At 44.3% G+C, this 18,814-nt stretch overlaps 1 protein-coding gene and 1 long non-coding RNA gene across 6 annotated transcripts in view; one reads left to right on the forward strand and one right to left on the reverse strand.

The window, feature by feature from the left end:
• The window catches only part of LOC142669040 (uncharacterized), a 74,890-nt gene extending 68,775 nt beyond the window's left edge, over positions 1 to 6,115 (forward strand). Inside the window, exon 5 of the long non-coding RNA XR_012851768.1 lies at positions 4,858 to 6,115. This is a non-coding gene — a long non-coding RNA (uncharacterized LOC142669040). The remainder of the gene's footprint in view (positions 1 to 4,857) is intronic.
• LOC142669038 (oocyte zinc finger protein XlCOF7.1-like) overlaps positions 1 to 18,814 on the reverse strand; it is a 153,442-nt gene that overhangs the window by 42,895 nt on the left and 91,733 nt on the right. For 4 of the 5 annotated variants that reach the window (XM_075847096.1, XM_075847097.1, XM_075847095.1 and 1 more), the window contains one exon: positions 15,382 to 16,396. In XM_075847096.1, coding sequence (XP_075703211.1) covers positions 15,900 to 16,396 — 497 coding nt within the window. In that variant the 3' untranslated portion in view covers positions 15,382 to 15,899. Of the gene's footprint in view, positions 1 to 15,381; positions 16,397 to 18,814 lie in introns of those variants that run through there. The other variant, XM_075847098.1, reaches the window with a different exon arrangement.

Here is an 18,814-nt window from a genome sequence, read left to right on the forward strand (position 1 = left end):
CGCAGGCCACCAGTCTCCCTCCACAAGTCTTTTGTGAAAGGATAGCTCCGACTCCCACAGATGAAGCATCGACCTTTAGAACAAAGGGTTTGGTGGAATCCGGTCTATGTAGGACTGAAGCAGAAGAGAAGGCAACTTTAAGAGCTTGGAATGCAGTTTCAGCCTCCGTGGTCCAGTCTTTAGCATTAACCCCTTTTTTGGTCAGAGCAGAAATAGGAGCTATCATAGAGGAGAAATGAGGAATAATCTGGTGGGGTAATAATTTGCAAATCCCAGCAGGCGTTGGACCGCTTTGAGTCCTTGTGGACGAGGCCAGTTGAGAATAGAAGATAGCTTGGCTGGATCCATTTGAAGTCCCTGGTCGGAAATGACATACCCCAAGAAAGGCAGGCTGGTTCTCTCGAAGAGGCATTTCTCTAGCTTGGCAAACAGAGTGTTCTCACGCAGCCGCTGTAACACTTGGCGCACATGCACACGATAAGTTTGAATATTGGGAGAAAAGATTAAAATGTCATCTAGGTATACCACCACACAGCTGTACAACAGATCTCGAAATATGTCATTAACAAAAGCCTGGAAAACTACAGGAGCATTACAAAGTCCAAAGGGCATGACAAGGTATTCAAAATGCCCATCACAAGTGTTGAAGGCGGTTTTCCATTCGTCACCCTCGCGGATGCGGATGAGGTTATAAGCTCCACAAAGGTCTAGTTTGGTGAAGATTTTCGCCCTCTGTAGGCGGTCAAAGAGTGCCGAGATCAATGGTAACGGGTACTTGTTCTTCAACGTGATATTATTCAATCCTCGGTAATCAATACAAGGACGCAAGGAGCCGTCTTTTTTTCCCTCAAAGAAAAACCCTGCGCCAGCAGGAGAGGAGGACTTACGGATGAATCCTCTCTCCAGATTTTCTTGGATATACAGAGACATGGTCTCCGTCTCGGGCAAAGACAGAGGGTAGACTCTGCCTCTGGGAGGCGTCGAGTTGGGGACCAGGTATATGGCCTGTGAGGAGGCAGCGATTTAGCTTGTTGTTTACAGAAAACATCCGAGAAGCTTTTGTATGGAGTAGGAAGTCCTGCTGAGTTAGGTTCTGTAGACTGAGGCATGGGTGGGCGAATAGATTGTAGACAATGTTGGTGATAGAAGTCACTCCAGCTGGTAATTTGACCTCCAGTCCAGTCAATAACAGGAGAGTGCTTCTGCAACCACGGTAGACCTAGTAGCAAAGAGTTTAGAGTTCTTTAAAACATAGAAGGAGATACGTTCCTGGTGCAGTGCCCCAGTTAACAGGAGAATGGGTTCGGTGACGAGATAGTTTCCTGTAGAAGCCTCCCATCTACAGAAGCAATGGACAACGGTTTTGTTAGTTTTTGCACTGGGATTTGGTAGCGATTTACCAAGGACTGGCACAGAAAATTCCCAGCGGATCCGGAATCTAGGAAGGCTTGAATGCAGAAAGTGGTTTCTGCAAAGGACCGCTTCGCTGGTATGGTCATCTTCTGAGAGGAAGGTTTTCCACCTAGTGTAGCCTCTCCTACTTGCCCTAGGCATTGGAGTTTTCCGGCCTCACTGGACAGTCTCTAAGGAAGTGCGTTTTACCACCACAATACAAACATAAATTCAACTTGCGTCTTTTCTGACGCTCCTCATGCTTGAGTCTTGTTCTCTCCACCTGCATGGGTTTGTCCGACCGATATGAAGATGAGGCCAGAAAAGGTCTTTGGAAGGTTGGTGCCAACCGTGATGTCCGATTGCTTCGAGCAGATTCTTGTTGTCTCTCACGGAAACGTATATCTATACGATTGGCAAGAGTAATCAAGTCATCCAAGGACAGTGGAAGGTCTCGGCCAGCAAGTTCATCCTCGATTCGGCCCGCCAGACCCTCCCAGAAGGTAGATACCAAAGCCTCATTATTCCACTGGAGTTCAGTAGCCAGGGTGCGAAACTGAATGGTGTATTGGTCTACAGTGGAGGTTCCTTGCCGGAGCTTGAGTAGAGAGGAAGCTGCAGAAGAGGCTCGACCTGGTTCTTCAAACACCCTTTTAAACGTGGAGAGAAAGTTCTGAATGTTGTACATGATGGGGTCGTTTCTCTCCCACAAGGGAAATGCCCAAGCCAGCGCTTCACCAGACAGCAGGGACAGGATGTAGGCCACCTTAGCCTGGTCTGAGGAAAAATGATGCGCCATGACTTCAAAGTGGATGGTGCACTGTTTAAAAAATCCCCTGCAGGTCTTGGGGTCTCCCTCATAGTGGGCAGGCGTAGGTAAATGTAGTCCCGGACTGTAGACAGTAGCTTGCGGTGGTGGTATCGGAGGCGCTAGTTCGTTCAAACGAGTGGACACATTCTGCAGTAGCTGAAACAGCTGATCTTGGCGGACTCGTTGTCTGGAAAGCTCCTGAGCCATATCAGCCGTGTCAATCAGGGCTGTGTCAAGGGGATCCATGGCTTGTTCAACCAATAGCGGTTCTCACCGGGTTGTTCGTGGCTCCTCGGTGTCGCCTGGGAGATGGTGTTTGGAACCCAGGCAACACTTGACACAGTGGGTAGAGGCGGTCGGATGGATAGGCAGAAGTTAGGACAGGCAGCAGACGTCGTAACGGGTATGGCAGCAATAGGTCAAGGCAGGCAGCAGACGTCGTAACGGGTATGGAAGCAATAGGTCAAGGCAGGCGGCAGACAAGGATGGTCAAGTTCAGGCAGAGGTCAGTAACGGGAAATCCAGACAAAAGGCAGAAGGGACGGAAACAGGGAACCAGGGCACAGGGAAACTCACGGGGAACTTGGTTGAACAAGCATGGATGCAGGGAAGGAGGAACCTTAAATAGGAAGTCTTATTAATTAAGGCGCGCGCTGACCCTTTATGACAGGACGAGTCAGCGCGCGCGCCCTCTAGTGACTGCAGCCGCACATCGAGGATGACGGCCGCGGAGGGAGGTAAGGGATGCACTTACCTGACGCTGTCCAGAGCCAGCAGAGCGTCCGGATCGGGTAAGTGGAGCTCGGGATGAACATGTGGTAATCGAGGACGCCGGAACCGGAGCAGAGGCCGTGGGGAAGGCGGGGAACGTTACAATGTGGCACATTCAGACCCCTCACATTATGCGATACAATCTTAAGTTCCGCCATAGCCCCCAAAAATCCACCTCAATATCTTTTCAGACCACATGACATTACAAAAATAACAAAAAAGTAATAGAATAGTAAATAACCGTATTCCATAAAGGAATAAAACAAAAGCTATGGAAAAGGGTGTAATTCCAGCATCTAGAGGAACAAGCAGCATCACCCTAAAGAAAGGAGAAATACACATACAAGTTGGGGGGTCACTATAGAATACATGAGATTAACCTCAAGGCATAACAACCCAAACCCCACCCAAGCAGCTTTTTATATTTCAAGTGTAATACCAATAAGACACTTCAAGTACACTTATAATACATTATACAATCAAATGTGAGGACCATAAAACAATCCGTAGTCAACTTATAACAATGCAGTTATGACTATAAATCTCCCCAAAGCCCATACAGGAGTAAGGAAACTGAACGGGAAGTCATCAATTAGTGCAAGGAGTTATGTAGATATATATTTACTACGGAGCGACCAAGAGTCCTCAGGTCGAATCCACTCTTTGGGTCATGGGAGTGCTTTTCTTTCCTCACGGCGAGCGATGTCCAGACACCCTTGTCCAGGGATCAGTCTCACGTAGAGCAGGTATCCTCAGAGGTTGAGCTAAAGGAAGCCATGATGGAATGTCTATAGGTTGTAATCCAAGTAAATGCCAAGCAGCACGAAGATCCTCTGGTTTCCTAATCACAATTTGCTTATCCTGCTTAATGTTTGCCACTCCAAAAGAATACAGCCAATGAAACGGGATGTTGTTAGCCCGCAACATATCTAACAGCGGCTTCAATATGCTACGTTTGGCAAGAGTTGAGGACAGCAAATCTTGGAAAAGAAGAATAGGGGTTCCCTCATAACAAACTCCTTCTGAAGCCCTTGCTTGCTTCAGAAGTGCAGCTGTATCCACATAGCTAAGTAGACCACAGATTACATCTCGAGGTGGATCTTGCAAACGTGGTTTAGCTCTCAAGGCCCGATGTATATGTTCAATGTGAATTGATGCAGCTCTATCCTCTCCCAATATAGAAACAAAAATCTCCCGAGCAACTTTAGGCAAAACCTCATGTGAAATGGATTCCGGAAGGCCGCGAATCCTAATATTCTTGCGGCAACTTGTTTTCCCGATCTTCAGCTTGCAATAAAGCAATAAAGCCATGTTAATGTGGTCATGTTGTATATGTATAAGTCTTTTGTACAGCCTCTCCAAATTTGACCTCCTCCGTATGTGTGGACTCAAGCATGTGCACCCTGTCCCCTATATGTCGCAAGACTGCTTTTATATCTGCCAAATCTAAGGCTAAGGGGCCCAGGGCTTTAAAAATAACTCTTTTAATGAATCCTCTTGACACAGGGACATAAGTAGACTCACCCCCAGCCTCCGATTGATCTCCTGTGCTTCCGGCGCCATCTTGGATGTACGCGTCGGAGAGCGCTCTAGAGTTTTCTTCAAAAACTTGTCCAAATTGGCTTGGTTTTTCCCCGGTTTGGGGGTGATTGAGGGGTCTTTGCCCTTATCTTTGATGGTCCTCACCATACTGCCGTGTCCTATCTCGCTATGAGTTCGGGTAAGTCGGGTTGCAGCAGTAGCTCCGGATCAAGCCACCTTCTCTGCTCGCTGTCAAGCTCTGCCCCCTTCTCTTTAAATAAGTGTAACCACCCTACCATCAGCACGTTTTTTAACCCTACAATTGTTTTTGTGTCTTGTACTAAACAATATTTTTTTATTAGGTATCTGATGTACCATCTCTCTTCAGTCTGAGTGCCTGTATATAGGAAATATGAGCTTTGGACCCAGATGACCCCCTATAATACGGACTGAGAAAATGCCAATAAATTTCGTGTACAGTGACGTAGCTCAATATTGATACCCTGCTATGTCTTCCTCTTTTTTTTAGTTTCCTTTTGAGAAGTGTTTTATGTCACATGTTGTTGTTTTTTATGAAATGACCCTAACTGTGGTCTCTTTTGCATATTTCTTTGCCGTGGGATATATGTGTGATGTGTAATCACATCCACATCTATATTCCCCTAAATTTTACACAGTGACCTCACTAATTAGTGTAACCAAACTTGTCTCACGAGGTCTAATATAATTAATGTTGTATTATGTTCACTATATTTTCCCACTAGTCATCGAGTTGTATATAAGCATTCTCTGGGAGATTATTTCTCTCCCCCTCTTCTGAATGTCAACATTCACGCATCTATCACAATCCTTGGCAATACACGCAATACTCATTGGCTATCATTTGGTCCTTGGGGATATATTGAATGGGTGGGGTTTGCTACGTCATTAGTTTAGCAACATGTTACTTGCGATTCTCCTTGTCCCAGTTGTCCTATGAGGTGCGCACTCCAAGTGCACGTGACCGGGTGTGTTGCTTGCTCCGTTTCCACCTCCCATAGCGCAATGTGCATGTCTGGTATTCCTGGTACACGTCAGGAACCCGGATGTGCGCTACGGAGCTGGAGGCCGGAAGTGGGGCATGCCTCACTTCCGGTTGCGTCGGTGGACATGCGCCGCTATTCTATGGACGCTGAATAAACAGAAAACACCTGGGCATTGCACTATTTAAAACCAAGACTGCAACAAGACACTATACATCCCCTGAGGAAGCAGACATCGCGAAACGCGTGTTGGGTTTAATACTTGCTATCCAGCCTTCCAGGAATACTGACATGGGTAAGGTTCTCCATACCTATTTATGATATTCAAGCTCTCCCTTCTGAAAAACTGCCCCTAGGACTATTATGTATATTACTTTATGGGTGTTCACATGAGGGATTAGCTGTTTATAGGACAACACACCTCCCATCTCATATCTCCTCAGTGTAAGGAATACAGTGCAATATTTATTGCTATATACACGTGGATAGCCTGTTTACTTGTATTATACAATATTATAGAGTCTCTCCATTTCATTATGTACCTTTTTAAATGTTTGTTTTATATGTGTAAATAATACAATTTGTTATATTTTATATATACCTGGCTTCGTACTCTGATTTTTCTATATATAAATATCTATTATGGAGTTGCCTTTGCATTAAATGTGGGAGGGTGTCCGATAGTGACATTACCTAGCCCATTGCTATCATGCATTAGGAGTTTATAGAATTACAATCTTATAACGCGCTTGAAATTTTGAGAAACTATTGGGGCATCCTCGGCTTAGACCCAGATGTCAGTGAAAAAGTTATGAAATATCCTTCTGTCACATATCGTCGGGGGATGGATTTTAAGGGACAGGCTAGTTAAAAGTCATCTTTCAACACCTGCCGCATCAAACACATGGCTGGGTAAAACTAACATTCTTTTAAATGTGGAGGATGTAAAGCCTGCGAGTATCTCCACCCTAGCAAAAACTTCAATGGTGCAACCACAGTAACCTCATATGCGAATAGACTTTATTAATTGTATTGTATTAATATGGTAGTCTCTGAGACACATACTATATACACACAGAGACACACATTGTATATACACACATAGATACTCACCATCTCTCCTTGCTGACAGGATCACAGGCTTCGGACAGGATCACAGGCTTCGGACAGGATGGGCTCTGGGCGGAGCTTCCTCTGCTTCTTGGCTCTTATTTACGTGTATGTAACTAAGAGCAGAGCACAGAGTAGAGGCAGAGCCCAGTGGCACCCCCTACATGCTGGGAGGGTGCAGCGCCCTGTGCGCTCGCACATCCCTAAGGCCGGCCCTGCCTGCTGCCTATAGTATACATTTGTATGTGCGTCCTGAGGACGCACATACAAGTGAATGTGTCTGTCACTAGCACCGGTGCCCCCTCCAGTGCTCGCAATGTCACTGCATCAGCCCACCACCCGTGAGGCGGGCTTTAAAGTTTAGTGAGCGTGCAGATCGCGGAATGTGGGCAGCCGCGCACCTTATAGGGAACACTGGACCTGAGTCATCTGACCTCGTGTCACTGTGAGGTCAGGTGACTGGAGCGGTCCACTCCCGGGCCATCACAGACCACAGAACGGTGCCGCAGGAACTCCTGGCTCTTCCTAATGCTGATCGCTGCTGCAGGTGTGAGACATACAGGGCACATATCAAAGCAATTTCTCCAGAGTACGGAAATACCCCATATGTGGTCATAAACTGCTGTTTGGACACAGGGCGGGGCTCAGAAAGGCAGGAGCGCTATTTGGCATGCAGATTTTTGCTGGATTGGTTTTTGGGTGCCATGCTGCATTTGCAAAACCCTAAGGTACCAGAGTACAGTGGAAGCCCCCAAGAAGTGACCCCATTTTGGAAACTACACCCCTCAAGGCATTAAACATTTGCCTGGACATATGACAGAGCTCAGAAGTGAAGAGCAACATGCGCATTTGAGGTCCATTGTGGTGATTTTCACAGCATTGGCCCACAATTGCAGGGCTCTGAGGTCAAATAGTAAAACAAACGCCCAAGTAGTTACCCATATTTTGGAAACTGCACCCTTTAAGGCATTTTAAGGGGTGTAGTGAGCATTTTGCCCCCACAGGTGTTTTTCCATTAGTAATTAATGCGCAGCGGATGGTGAAAAGTGAAAATTGCAATTTTCCGCTGATATGCCATTTTAGTGAACAATATGTTGTGCCCAGTTTGTGCCACAGAAGACACACATCTCATAAACTGCTAAGCTGGTTACCCCAGGTATGGCGATGCCATATATGGCATGGGGCCTAAGTGGAACGTGCTTATGCGGCCGCAATGCCCCCTAAAATCCACGGGAGTCTTGCGGCACCATTAATTTCTATGGGCCCGTGCACATGACCGTGTTTTCCACGGTCCGTGCATGGCCCAGGAGACTGGACCGCAGAACACGGCTGTAATAAGATATGTCCGTTCTTTCTGCGGTCCAGGCTCCATGTCTTATTACAGCCGTGTTCTGCGGTCGAGGTTCATAGAAAATAATGGACGCGACCATGTACATGGCCACGATTTCCGGGCGGCTCGCGGGTGACAATATGCGGCCCAACGACCCGAAAATCATGGCCGTGCAAATGGCTACGGGCGTGTGCATAAGGGCCTTAGTCGAGGATGATAAAAATAAGCAGATGAGCAGGCCCGAGGGGAACTTTCCTTCTAATATTTGGGAACCAGGAAGAGAAGGGCCCAAACATATCTGCTGGAAGTGAGGTCGCCCGTATTATACCAGGACAACACTTTCCCAGCAAAATTCCCCAAACTACAGAGGTGCAAAGTGTCGACCAAAAGGGTGATCAGAAAGGACATTATTTATTAGTGTAAAACTGGCCTTTTCAGAAAGGATTGTTTTACAGCATAACACACATGTATGGATATGTATTATTTACCCCATTATTATACCCTCTTATTATACTACCCTGATGTACTCCGCACAGATTACATGTACCCTAATATACTCCGCACAGATTACATATACCCTAATGTTCTCCGCACAGCTTACATATACCCTGATGTAATCCTCACAGATTATATATATATCCTGATGTACTCCTCACAGATTACATATATCCTGATGTTTCCTCACACATTACATATACCCTAATGTACTCCTCACAGATTACCTATACCCTGATGTACTCCTCACAGATTACCTATACCCTGATGTACTCCTCACAGATTACATATATCCTGATGTACTCCTCAGATTACATATACCCTGATGTACTCCTCAGATTACATATACCCTGATGTACTCCTCACATATTACATATACCCTGATGTACTCCTCACAGATTACATATATTCTGATGTACTCCTCACAGATTACATATACCCTGATGTACTCCTCACATATTACATATACCCTGATGTACTCCTCACATATTACATATACCCTGATGTACTCCTCACAGAATACATATACCCTGATGTACTCCTCACAGATTACATATACCCTGATGTACTCTGCACATTTTACATATACCCTGATGTACTCCTCACATATTACATATACCCTGATGTACTCCTCACATATTACATATATCCTGATGTACTCCTCACAGATTACATATACCCTGATGTTCTCCTCACATATTACATATACCCTGATGTACTCTGCACATTTTACATATACCCTGATGTACTCCTCACATATTACATATACCCTGATGTACTCCTCAGATTACATATACCCTGATGTACTCCTCACATATTACACATACCCTGATGTACTACTCACATATTACATATACCCTGATGTACGCCTCAGAGATTACATATATCCTGATGTACTCCTCACAGATTACATATACCCTGATGTACTCCTCACATATTACATATACCCTGATGTACTCCTCACATATTACATATACCCTGATGTACTCCTCACAGATTACATATATCCTGATGTACTCCTCACAGATTACATATACCCTGATGTACTCCTCACATATTACATATACCCTGATGTACTCCTCACATATTACATATACCCTGATGTACTCCTCACAGATTACATATATCCTGATGTACTCCTCACAGATTACATATACCCTGATGTACTCCTCACATATTACATATACCCTGATGTACTCCTCACATATTACATATACCCTGATGTACTCCTCACAGATTACATATATCCTGATGTACTCCTCACAGATTACATATACCCTGATGTACTCCTCACAGATTACATATACCCTGATGTACTCCTCACATATTACATATACCCTGATGTACTCCGCACATTTTACATATACCCTGATGTACTCCTCACATTTTACATATACCCTGATGTACTCCTCACAGATTACATATATCCTGATGTACTCCTCACATATTACATATACCCTGATGTACTCTTCACAGATTACATATATCCTGATGTACTCTTCACAGATTACATATATCCTGATGTACTCCTCACATATTACATATACCCTGATGTACTCCTCACAGATTACATATACCCTGATGTACTCCTCAGATTACATATACCCTGATATACTCCTCACAGATTACATATATCCTGATGTACTCCTCACATTTTACATATACCCTGATGTACTCCTCACATATTACATATACCCTTATGTACTCCTCACATATTACATATACCCTGATGTACTCTTCACAGATTACATATATCCTGATGTACTCCTCACATATTACATATACCCTGATATACTCCTCACATATTACATATACCCTGATGTACTCCTCAGATTACATATATCCTGATGTACTCCTCACATATTACATATACCCTGATGTACTCCTCACAGATTACATATACCCTGATGTACTCCTCAGATTACATATACCCTGATATACTCCTCACAGATTACATATACCCTGATATACTCCTCACAGATTACATATATCCTGATGTACTCCTCACATTTTACATATACCCTGATGTACTCTTCACATATTACATATACCCTGATGTACTCCTCACAGATTACATATACCCTGATGTACTCCTCACAGATTACATATACCCTGATGTACTCTTCACAGATTACATATATCCTGATGTACTCCTCACATATTACATATACCCTGATGTACTCCTCACAGATTACATATACCCTGATGTACTCCTCATCTTACATATACCCTGATATACTCCTCACAGATTACATATATCCTGATGTACTCCTCACAGATTACATATATCCTGATATACTCCTACATATTACATATACCCTGATGTACTCTTCACTGTGTAATAAAAATGGTTGCAATTCCTAAACGTTTCACAGGATATTTTTGTTCAACCCCTTGAATTAAACATGAAAGTCTACAGTTCAATTGCATCTCAGTTGTTTCATTTCAAATCCAATGTGGTGGCATGTAGAGCCCAAATTATGAGGATTGTGTCACTGGCCAAATAATTCTGGACCTAACTGTATGTCATCTGGGCCAAGGTAAAATCAGTTCTTCTCATTTGTCCATCTAAAAGGATCAGAAAACATGGTTGCAGACTTCCTCAGATGGAAACATCCAGATTTGAGTATCTGAGGATCTAGTATATGCCCATGCACAGCCACTTCTCCAATAATTCTCCGCCATGATGCAGCAGTCGACTCATCAGGCAGGTCAGGGGACCCCTATTTTCCACATAGGTGCGGGTACCACCTCCATCTACCAGCAATTTATGGCACATCCTGCGTTGGAAATACTCCTTTATTCTGCTCTATTCGCACATTGCAGCTTCCTGCTTCCCTATGATTATGAGGCGTGATGGCACCATGTCTTGTCTCCAAGGCAGCCAATCTTCACCATGTGATGTGACATCATTGCTTTGTAAACAGAGACAGACAGACAACCCTTTCTAGGTACATTGATGAAACCTAATTCAACAAACACGGAGAATAAAACAAGCACTTTATTAAAAAAAATAAAATTCTAACAACACGTTACACATAAGGTTTAGTGTCAGATGGGAGATCATTGCGGCTGTGTCAGAATAGGAACGGTAGTTCATGTAAAAACCTGCTCTGTGGATGGTAACACAACTACAAAGTTTTTTCAAGTGTAAGGTAAAACGCTAATGTCGTTTTGGGCTTACTCACAATCATCATACCCTTCACAAGTACACGTGTACGGAGCCTGCAGTGTCTCCGACTTCAGTCACGTAAGGACACCCCATGTAATCTTTTTTTCTTTACATATTTTGACATGTGCATCAATATTTAATGTTCATTCATACAGTATAAAAAGATTTAAAAAAATACCTCACAGATATGCCACTTCCTTCTATGGCTCAATTACCTGGTTCTGCCCCTTTATAAGGCCTCATTCACACTGTATTTTGGCTACCATTTGGCATCAGTATTTGTAAGCCAAAACTGGGGACGGAACTTAAGCAGAGAAAAGTATAATGGAAAGATTTGCATGTCTTCCATGCTTTGGACCTAGTACTAGTTATGCCTTACAAATACTGATGCAAAATACTGACCAAAATATGCAAATGTAAATGAGGCTTTACGGTTTAGTAGTCTCTTATATGGGAGATTTTGTTTCCTACTCTTTCATGGGGAGCATGCAAAACTAGTTTTCACCCCCCCCCCCCAGCATCTTGCTAACATTTAGAACTAGGCATTCACTTGGCCATTCAAGAATCCTCCATTTCTTTTTTTTTTGGCCAGTCCTTGGTGGGTTTACTTGTATTGCCATGATCCAAAGCCTACTTTAAAGGGTAACTAAATGTTCAACAAACTTCTGACATGTCATAAGTTTTGATTGGGGGGTCCGAGCACTTAGACCCCCACCAATCGCTAAAATGAAGTGGCAGAAGCGCTCGTGTGAGCGCTCAGCCGCTGCATTTCTGTTCCTCTTTTTCCGGAAAACAATGTATCTGAGTACGGGCTCAATAGAAAGTCTATGAGCTCGTACTCCGATACATCAGCTTTCCGGAAAAAGCCAAACAGAAACGAAGCAGCTGAGCGATCACACGAGCACTTCTGCCGCTTCGTTTTAAAGATTGGTAGGGGTCTCCATGCTCGGACCCCCACCAATAAAAACTTATGACATGTCATTATGACATGTTATAGGATAAGTATCTGCATTTGACCGGATACGTGGTTCAACAGTGTTCACTAAGCTCGATCTGCGAGGCGCTTACAATCTCATCCGCATCAAGCCTGGCGATGAATGGAAGATGGCCTTTAACACCAGGAATGGCCATTACGAGTACTTAGTCATGCCCTTCGGCCTGAGTAATGCACCCGCAGTGTTCCAGAGTTTAATAAATAAGATTTTCTGTGACATGCTGTACCACTTCATTGTCCTTTATCTGGACGACATCTTGATCTTTTCCCGTTCACTTTCGGATCACCGCAACCACGTTTGCCATGTCCTAACCCAACTGAGAGACAATCCGCTTTATTGTAAACTGGAGAAGTGTCTCTTCGAGCAATCCTCTGTTCCATTTCTGGGATACATTTAGTCGGGCACCAGACTCAAGATGGATCCAGTCAAGGTAGAGGCTATTCAAGACTGGCCGCAACCCAGTAGGCTAAAGGCCGTTCAGAGGTTGGCCAACTATTACCGGCGATTTATTCAGGGATTCTCCTCCTTGATAGCCCCGATTGCAGCCCTCACCCGTAAGTCGGCCGATCCCAAACTGTGGACTCCAGAGGCCAATCAAGGATTAAATCAGTTGACAGCAGAGTTCCTCTCTGCTCCAATCCTCAACCAGCCTGATTCGTCTCTTCCCTTCTTCCTGGAAGTGGATGCCTCCTCCTTCGCTGTGGGAGGTGTTCTGTCCCAACGGCAGGTCTCGGAAAGAATGCACTCCTGTGGGTTCTTTTCCAGAAGTTTCTCTCCCACGGAGAAGAATTATGGGATCGGGAACAAAGAACTCCTAGCCATCAAGCTTGTTTTAGAGGAATGGAGGCACCTACTGGAAGGAGCCTCACATCCTGTTACGAATTATACCGATCATAAGCATCTCCTGTACCTACACTCTAATCGACATCTGAACCCTCGTCAAGCCAGATGGTCGTGGTTATTCTCACAGTTCAATCTACCCATCACTTATTGCGCAGGTTCCAAGAACGTCAATGGATGTACATTATGAGCCAGAGTTTATAGTTGACCCCAAAAGGATTGTCCTGGCAGCTACATCAGTGATGCTGCCAAATCCTCCTCCTGGTAAAGCCATGGTGCCTTCTAAGCCCAGACTTTTCTCTTGGGCCCGCAGTTCCCAATTCATGACGCCTAACTATAGGACAGCCCATATATGCCTCTCTCTGAGCACCAACAGGTGCCAGAGTATCAGGTCATTTCTACCTAGCTCCAGCATTGTACTATACCTGATCTAACTTCCTGTGTTACGACTCTGCTTGTATCTCTGACCTCTGCATCTGTGCCTGTGATCCTGACCACGCTATTATATCCTGATCATGAGCTGCATCTGTGGTAACATCTGCACGATTCAAGGCTACTTCTTTTAAGGCACCCAATTTGCAGATTCCCCGCAGAGAAGTCCAAACAGCCTTGCGTCGGTCCCTGATGAAAACCGGGGGGTCTGTTAGTATCGACGCCTCGGTGCTTTTAAGCGCCACTAAAAGCTGACAAAATGGAATCCCATCCTCCCAGCCAGGTTCGTGGCACTCTGCCAATGTAGAATTCATAGTGGATTCTAGGATGAGGAGCTGCCCAGGTCCTGATACGGTTTAGCAGTCCCAAACCATAACAAGTTGTATGTTATTTCGTTATTTTTCTGGTGAAATGCAGTCTATAATTTATGCCAAACATGTCTTCTGATACAGGGGACAAATACATTTTTGATTCTTCTTTCCATAGCAGACAGTTGCATGCTTTTTTCCAAGGGGTTCATGAGCAAACTTCACTCTTTCCCTGATGTTTTTTTCTGGATAGCTAAGGTTTTCTTTTGGCACACCCACATGTAGTTTTCTTTAAAGAAATTATGGGGTTCTCAGTAACTTATTTCAGCATCTTGTGTTCTGCTCTCAGGCTGATCTTACGGAGACAGACTGGCCTGGACCAATTGGCAGTTGTCTGAAATCTCCACATGTAGATGGTTTTCTGGACAGTGGAATGATTGACATCTAATATTTTGGCCATCTTCCCGTTCCTGAATTATAGACATCCATAACCTTTCTGAAGGCCTCAGAGCATTCTGGCATGGTGATACCACACATTTCAATAACAAAGGGCAAACCAAATGTCAAAGGTTTAAATGAGACACATTCCTCCTAGATCCTCTCTAAGGCTGTAATCACACTTGCAGCTTTTTTAGCCAAATCCAAGAGTGTATTAAAAAGACATGTAAAATATAAATGAAGGAATGAGTCAAACTCCAGGTCACAAATAGTAGTGTTTCAGAAATGTCTGCTGCTGTCCCATTTATTTGAATGGGGCTTTCTAGTATCCATGTGCATGCTGCAGAAACAACCCTGTATGGAATGGTTTTCAGTTTCACAAATTTCTGCTACAAATCTTTCCCAGAAGTGAATCTTACCTGAGGGTAAGAACAAATGAAATCGCCAGCCGCAACATTACTTACATAAGTGACGAATGTGTACACGATGTAGCAGGTAAATACTGTGGTATTACCAGAAAAATCATATATCCATTCGCCACCGCATATGTGCGTGATTTCGTGCTCCACACCTGATTCTAATTGTAGGTGTTTAAGGTAGTGATAATACACTTCTGATATTTACAAAAAAAATAAAAAATCTTTTGCATTTTTTTTTTCTAACTGCAAAGTTAATTTGTTAGTGTTTTTTTGTTCAATTCCATCACCTATATCTTGTTATACTGTTTTAATGAAAGTCAAATATAAAAATGTCCATTTATTTTAAAAACAAAAACTCACATTGTCCTTACTGTCACTCTGGATTCTCCTGAACATCAAAACGACTTTTCCACTGTGTGACTTCTCTGATGAGCCCCAAGTTTGCCTATACTATTAAAACATTTCCCACATTCTGAACATGAACATGGCTTTTCCCCATGTGACTTCTCTCATGTTTAACAAGACGTGATTCATCTATAAAACATTTCCTGCATTCTGAACATGAATACGGTTTCTCTCCTGTGTGAATTCTCTCATGAATAACAAGACTTGATTTATCTGTATAACATTTCCCACATTCTGAACATGAATAAGGCTTCTCTCCTGTGTGAGTTCTCTGATGATCCCTAAGTTTGTCTTTAGTAGCAAAACATTTTCCACATTCTGAACATGAATGTGGCTTCTCTCCTGTGTGAATTCTTCCATGTCTAACAAGACTTGAACTATCTTTAAAACATTTCCCACATTCTGAACATGAATATGGCTTCTCTCCTGTGTGAATTCTCACATGTTTAGCAAGACTTGATTTTTGTGTAAAACATTTCCCACATTCTGAACATGAGTATGGCTTCTCCCCTGTGTGAATTCTCTCATGTCTAACAAGATCTGATATTTGTGAAAAACATTTCTCACATAGTGGACATGTAAAACAAGATGTGATTTATCTGTAAAAATTTTCCCACATTCTGAGCATGAATACAGCTTACCTCCCGCGTTAATTCTTCTGTTTGTAAAATGACGAGAACATTTTGTGAACGGTTTACAACATTGAAACCTTTTACCCACTCTTTGACCTGTACTTGTTGCAACTATCTGTGGTTGGTCAGGAGAAGATTCCTCATGATTAGTGGAATTATGTAACAGATCTGTACTTTGAAGTCCTGGCTGTACATTAAGGGTAATGAGGTTTTCTCCTGAAGACTGCTGCATGATCTCTTCATCTTCTACTTTATAATTAATCGATAACATGAAGTTTCCCTCAGAATTCGTACTGGGAATTTCTGTAAGGATTAAAAATGTATTGTGTGATTTTGTTACAAAACACAAAAGTTGACACAAAGTTGACACATGTATGACGTTCATATTAGGCTGGAAACACACATGCATTCTTTTGAGCCAAAGCCAGAAGTGGATCAAGCAGGAGGGAGAAGTTTAAGCAAAGACCTTTGAATCAATACCTGGCTTCAGTTAAAAAAACCTGCCTCAAAAGCTATATGTGTTGTGATGATGCATTTTGTGTGGTTTATTGTGAGCCCTCAGGGATGCATTTTGTAATCAGGTACCACAGGTCGCGCAGCCATAAGACATAAAGTGTCCTCATTGTCCAGTCCCCACAGGGGATCATCAGGAGGCACCACCATCACTCAGCTAGTGTGCAGAGCAGCAAACCAAGCAGATCCAATTACCTCCCCCACCTGTGTTCTCATCCTTGCTGTGGCAGACAATAGTTGGACAATACACATAATACGGTAGTACAAAAGACCACAACTCACATACAGACAGTAGAAATACAAACTAAAGTCATTATAACAAATAATGGTGACTAGAAACTGCCAAGATGTTCCTCCCCCTGAGGGGTATATAAGGGCTTGACGTGGGGAAGAGAGGGATCTCCTGGATGTAGACTTTAATGAGAGCTGAAGCTGATGCCAGCGCTCTGAGGAGTTTCCTGTATTTACCTGATTTTGTGGACTGTGTGCTGTCCCTGCGTGAAGGGCGACCTGGTCTGTCAGCATTGGATACAATAAATCCTGTTGGAGTTGCCCTGTCTTCACTGGCTCTGTTGATCGTATATTAACCTAACGAACCCCATGACAACTGGTGTCAGAAGCGGGATCAACAGAGCGCAGCCCCATGGAGAACCACCCAGCGAATGAGTTCCGTAACTGGACCGTCCTTAGTCTCCAAGAACGAGCCCGAGAACTTGGACTGAACTACCAGTGACTATCTAAAAAGCCATTAATTGATCTACTGGTGAGTGCTAGCCAGATCACCTCCTCCCAGGTGGCTAATGGACATGCTCCAGAGACAGGGGCTCTTACCACTAAGAGCCAATGGTTGGTGTGGTAAGAGGAGGAAATGGCAGATCTGGGACCAGTCGTTACTCCGGAGTAATAGTTGGAAGCTGCTCGCATGGCAAAAAACAGAGACAAGCTGCAATGGAGGCTGAAAGAGGCTAGAATATTACCTGGGGTGAGAACCAGAGAATCCAGGAACCTTTACGGGTCACCCAGAAGTACTTCAAGACATTTTATGAGGTAACTGGGGATGTGGAAGGGTTTTTCTAGGACTTTGAACATCAGAGCGCCCTGCTGGATGTACCCACCTCTGATTGGATGCGTTTTTTAGTGGGGCTCCTTGAAGGTGGAGCCGCAGAAGCATACCGGACCCTAGACGCACAGTGGAACCGGGACTAAAACATTGTGAAACAAACTATTTTGTATTACTATGTAGTCATGCCAGACTCACATCGGGCCCAATTCTGAGACCTTCCCTGTACTACTGGAGGATCTTTTAGGATGTATGCCCATAAAATGTCCCAGGCGTGTCGGAGATGGCTGGAAGTGGATTCACTGTGGAAGATATTCTGCATGGGTTCCAGTTTTAAGCCAAGTGCCCCCAGGAAATACGGAAATGGTTCCGGGAATGGGAGCCATCAACATTGAATAGAGCTGCAGCCCTGGCTGATGAGGCACTAACCATCAAACCTCAGTGGAGGAGTCTGCTGGACAATAAACCTCAGCCGAACCCAGCCCCCCGGGCACCTCCTGTCATATATGCCCCTCAACCCATCCGCAGGCCGATGACAACCAGGCCAAACAATCCGGGGACCCCACAATTCTGACCACGATATGGAAGGTTCTCAGAAAGTAAATGTTATAGGTGGGGTCAGCCGGGCCCTTTACAGTCCAGGTGCCCCTCAAGAAATCGAAGGGAGCTCCGATCTTTTCCCCCTCGCCCTCGGCATCTTGTGCACTCCATCCTGCCTGAGGAAGAGTTACCACCACCCCCACCAGAGTGGACTGCTGAACCCTGCACCATGGAGACACCCTCTGGCATGTATAGCATTCAACCCCTTACGCAAAGTTACCCAGAGCAAAGGCAGCGCCATCTGCAGGATGACACTGGGGCATTCCTGACCATTGCTGACCCCCGTGTTGTTCGGCCAGAGGCAATCGATCAAGGCCCAGGAATACCCATCGAACTTGTAGGGTGTACTCGCAAATATATCCAGAAGGCTGCTGTACATTTGAATTATGGTTACGGGGAAAGACTCTGGATTGGTGTTATGGGGGGACTCCTTGTGGATGTTCTCCTTGGGAATGACATTGGGGAATTACAGTGCCATTTTGTGGGAGCCGTCACCCGACACCAAGCTGCCCAAGCACAGAGAGTTTCGGAATTGACTGTGGAGCAGC

The sequence above is a fragment of the Rhinoderma darwinii genome, assembly GCF_050947455.1.
Source record: "Rhinoderma darwinii isolate aRhiDar2 chromosome 1 unlocalized genomic scaffold, aRhiDar2.hap1 SUPER_1_unloc_13, whole genome shotgun sequence".
NCBI lineage: Eukaryota > Metazoa > Chordata > Amphibia > Anura > Rhinodermatidae > Rhinoderma > Rhinoderma darwinii.